The sequence below is a fragment of the Guillardia theta genome (genome assembly GCF_000315625.1).
Source record: "Guillardia theta CCMP2712 unplaced genomic scaffold GUITHscaffold_99, whole genome shotgun sequence".
Taxonomy (NCBI): domain Eukaryota; class Cryptophyceae; order Pyrenomonadales; family Geminigeraceae; genus Guillardia; species Guillardia theta.
Window position 1 is genome coordinate 209,326 of NW_005434575.1, and position 4,635 is coordinate 213,960.

At 58.5% G+C, this 4,635-nt stretch overlaps 1 protein-coding gene across 1 annotated transcript; it reads left to right on the top strand.

The window, feature by feature from the left end:
* Positions 1-2,504: 2,504 nt before the first annotated feature.
* On the top strand, positions 2,505-2,678 carry GUITHDRAFT_53173 (hypothetical protein; the record flags this gene model as incomplete). Its single annotated transcript, XM_005824076.1, has 1 exon — positions 2,505-2,678. A coding segment is annotated over one exon (174 nt), but the record flags the coding sequence as incomplete, so codon positions are not given.
* Between the last annotated feature and the right edge of the window lie 1,957 nt (positions 2,679-4,635).

Below are 4,635 nucleotides of genomic sequence, written 5' to 3' on the forward strand. Positions count from 1 at the left end.
CCATCACCTCCTTTCCTTCTCTCCCTCCCTCCTCTCCCACCATGACGCAAGGAGCAGGCTCCAGCAGACACCTCTGTCTTCCTCACCGTCCGTCCAGCGCTGAAGGAGCGAGGAGACTGTCGAGTCTCTTCATTCGGATACATCGGCAGCTACATCAATGTGAGCAACCTTTCGCCCGTGCTCCTTCAGCTGACTGATCTTCCGAAGGAGCTGAAGTCGATCCTCGACTTGTGGAAGCAGAAGGATGTGGGGGACGTCGTCAGGTCCATCCTCTGCCCCCGCAAGGACTTCCTCGGCGACTACGTCCTCCAGCCCCTCATACCGAAAGTTCCCGTCAACAGCTGCCAGAAAGTCGTGGTCATGTCGCTCAAACATGCTCTAGAGAAGGTTCAGGGCCCTCCAGGTGCTGCCCAGCTCACATTTCGACATGCTTTCACTCTCCTTCTACCCTCCTTCTCCCTCTGCTCTTCCTGCTCCTGCTCCTGCTCCTGCTCCTGCTCCTGCTCCTGCTCCTGCTCCTGCTCCTGCTCCTGCTCCTGTTCCTGCTCCTGCTCCTGCCCTTGTCGCTTCCCCTTCTCCTACCCATACATTATTTTGTCGCTGCTCGACCGCCCTCATCGTGTTTCCTGCGTCGTCCTTGTACTCACAGCTGCTGAGCAGGCACTGGGAAGTCAACGACGATCTTCCACATCATCTCTTCAAGGCTTTCTCCCTCCTCCCGCGTGCTCGTAACGTGCTCCCGCAACGTCGCCATCGAGTCGCTCGTACAGAAGCTCGAGTCGCACTTCAGCTCTTCCATGCTCGTCTTCGGCAACGTCACGCGCATTGGGGAGACGGCCTGTAAGTACCTCCTTGATGCCCGAGCCGAGAACGACCCCATCCTCGCCCAGCTAGTGTCCAGCACTGAGACGCTCCGGTACTTCTGCTCTGTGATCCAGACGGAGTTTGCGGGCAAGGTGGCGATCAGTAGGCGTGCGCCCCTGCGATGGCAGCGAGCGTGGAGGAGGCACATGGAGAGGAGATACGAGAGGGAGCTGCTCTTCTTCGAGTGGGGCATGCGAATCATGTCGCTGTTCGAGACGTTCCAGTCGCTGAGGGGGAGGGAGAGCAGGAGGGAGCTGCTGCGGTCCAACAGGATCTTCCTCTGCACCGTTGCCAGCACTGGGTCGATGATCCGGGTGTGGGATGAGTTTGTCAGCGAGGCTCTCGATGTCCACACGGTGAGAATTTGTCTTCCTTCCTCTTCGTTTGCTCCTGCTCACACTGTCGGCTCATCGCCTGCTCCTGCTCCTGCTCCTGCTCCTGCTCTATTCCCCCCTCCTTCCTCCCGGTTCCCCCTCCCCTCCTCTTCTCCCGCCGTCTCTGTGTCTTGCTCCAGCTCGCCTCCCAACTGTCACCAGCTGCCTCCTCCTCTTGACCTCCTGCCTCAATCAGGTTATCGTGGACGAGTGCGGCTGCACCCCTGAGTCCAGCGTCGCCCTCCTGCTTCGTTTCTCCCCCAAGAACCTCATCCTCATTGGCGACCACAAGCAGCTTCCTCCTACCTCCATGATCTCTCCGCAGGTGAGGAGGAGGAGGAGGAGGAGGAGGAGCAGGGCAGGCGGCGGGAGGGGGGAAGGGGGGAAGAAGAGGAGGAAGAGGAGGCCCTCTCCTGCTCTTCCGTGACTTGCAGGAGCAGGAGAGTCACGGTACAGGGCATGTTCGGTCCCTCCTTGAGCGCTGCATCCTCTCCAGTGGCTCCTACCACAAGTTGAAGGAACAGGCAAGCGATTTGCCTTTCTTCTCTCCCCATCCACCGTCTCCTTCTTCTGCTACTTCTCCCGCTCCTGCTTCCGCTCCCATCACAGATGCTCTCTACTATCTTCCCATCCTCTCTCTTCCTTCGCCCTCCTCTTCTCATCCTTCTACTTGCCGCCTCCTCACCCGTAAGGTTCTTATCGGCTCCTTCAGTATCGGATGCATGATAAGATCTGCGATGTTGTATCCGAGAGATTTTACAACGGCAGTTTGATCACCAACAAAGAAATCAGCCGCATCAGGAGGCAGACTTCTGCCCATCCCTTGGTACTTCTTGTTTCTCTTCTGCTCCTGCTGCTGCTTTTCTCTTCCCCTTTTAGCTTTTTCAACCTTGTCCTCCTTCTCTCCTGCCTTGTCTTCTTCTCCCCTCTTCCCTCCCTCCAACTCTTACCTGGTCGTCTCCTCTGCTCCTCCTCGGTCTCCTCGCTGTTATCCACCCTTCTTATCGGACTCAATCTCCTCCTCATCATCGATATCCCTCCCTCTTCCTCCTCTCCGAGCTCATGGGCGCGCAGGTTTGGGTCTCAACCTTTGGAGCAGAGGATGTGAGCGAGCGGTCAAAGTCCTACTACAATCAGGAGGAGGTGGACGCCTGCGTCAGGGTTGCCAAGAGCCTGCGAGGAAAGGATCCTTTCTCCTCCATCGCCATCCTCGCCTTTTACAGGGGGCAGGTGCAGGAGGTGGCGAAGAGGGTCGGGGAGGAGGAGCGAGTGGAGGTGATGACGGTGGACTCGTGTCAAGGGAGCGAGTTCGAGCATGTAGTCCTGTCCCTCGTCCGATCCAACAGGATGGGCAAGTTGGGGTTCGTGAAGGACAAGCAAAGAATCAATGTCGCCATCTCTCGCGCCAAGAAGTCGCTGGTCATAGTCGGCAACGAGAGGATGGCATCTTCCGATGAGGACTGGGCTGCCGTGTGCCGAGCTTGCGAATCGCTTCCCCTTGACAGCTTCGACCTCTCCTCCTTCCCTCCTCCTCCTCCTCCTCTTGTCAAGAAAGACGTCCCCCGTGCCCCCCCGATGGAAGGAGGAGCGCGCTTGCCGGTCTACTCGTTGCCGCCACTTCTAGCCGGGGCAGACGAGGAGGAGGAGGAGGAGGAGGAGGAGGAGAACTTGTACGATGCCTACTCAAGGGACAGCAGCAGCAGGAGTGGGAGGATGAGAATAGATACGGCAGCAGCCGCTCGATTCATCACGCACGCGATAGGAAGGAGCGGAGTTCTCCCTCCTCTCCCCTCCAAGCCCGAGCCTCGTGCCTCCTCCTGGGCCAAGGCGATCAAGATGGGTGGTGGCGGCGGCAAGAGCGGCAACAGGGTGACTGGCGGGGGAGGAAGGAGCAACGGAGGAGGAAAGAGCGTCGGAGAAAGTTGTGGCGTTAAAGGGAAAAGGAACGAAGAGGGGAGGAGAAAGCAGGAGGAGACGTGCGCTGAGTGTGGGATCCGAGGAGACGGCCTGGAGCAGGACGAAGACAACCCTGGCACCTATTACTGCCTGGACTGCTGGTTCTCGTGGCAGGAGGAGGAGGAGAGGAAGGAGCAGGGGCTGTTGGGGATCCGTGAGGAGAGGAGGGAGGAGAGGAGGGAGGAGAGGAGGGAGGAGAGAATTGAAGGGCTGACTGAGGAGTCACTAGTTGACATCTTCGGGAACAGGAGGGAGGTGGAGGAGGTGCTGCGGAACTTTGCGGGGTTGGAGGACCGGCTGGAGAGGACCTTCACCGTGCTACTAGAGCGAAATTCTGCCAAAGACTTCTTCGCGGAGGAGGAGGGAGAGGATGTGGAGCTTGAATGGGACTACTTCCATGTGGACGAGGGAGAGGAGGAGGAGGGAGAGGAGGAGGAGGAGGAAGAGGAGGAGGAGGAGGAGGAGGAGGAAATCTTGAGTGTAAAGTCAGGGCATCGCACTGGAGCTGAACAGAATTCCACGAGAAATTCTCGACCCGGAGCAGGAGCGGGAGCAGAAGTGGGAAAACGACCAGGGAAACAAGAGGGGCAAGGAAGTGGAGAAGTGAAGGGGAAAGGAGCAGAAAAAGGAGCAGGGAGATTGGAGAGGCAAGCATCGGGAAACGGGAAAGGAAAGGGGACTGGGAAAGGGGAGAAAACGGGAGCGGGAGGGGAAAGGCAGGGGGACGAAGCAGGAGGAAAAGGACCGGGAGTGAAGAAGGGAACTGGAAGAGAAGTGCATGGGAGAGCGGTAACCAAGGGGGCAAAGGGAGCAGCGTCGGCGGAAGTGGACACAGCAGCAGCAACCACAACAAGAGCAGCAGGTGCAGGTGCAGGTGCAGGTACAGGTGCAGGTGCAGGTGCAGGTGCAGGAGCAGGAGCAGGAGGAGCAGCAAGCGAGGAGAAGCTGTGTCAGGAGTGCGAAAAGATTGGGATGGGTGCCGTTGACCCGGAAGATGAGCTCTTCTACTGCGACGCCTGCTGGAGTCTCTACCTTGAAGACGACAAGGAGGAGGAGGAGGAGGAGGAGGAGAAGAAAGTGGAGGAGGAGGAGGAGGAGGAGGAGGAGGAGGAGGACGACGAGGAGGAGGACAGCAAGAATCCTACTCGCCTCCAGCTGATTTCAGAGCTGAGGAGGTTGCTGGCAAGAGATGAGGACTGGAGGAGTCTTGACGAAGAAGTGATGGCGGCGGCGATGCTGTCGGCTGGGACGGAGGAGGAGTGGAAGGAACTGCTGCGAAATAGCATGGGGAGGATGCGGAAAGTTGATCAGTTCTCACGGCGATCATGGTAGGAGGAGGCGGGGAGGGAGGGGAGAGAGAGACGAGACGAGGAGAGGGAATAGGTGGGCAGAGGAGGGGAGGGGATGGGAGGAAAGCAGTTTGGAGGGAAGAGCTGAACCA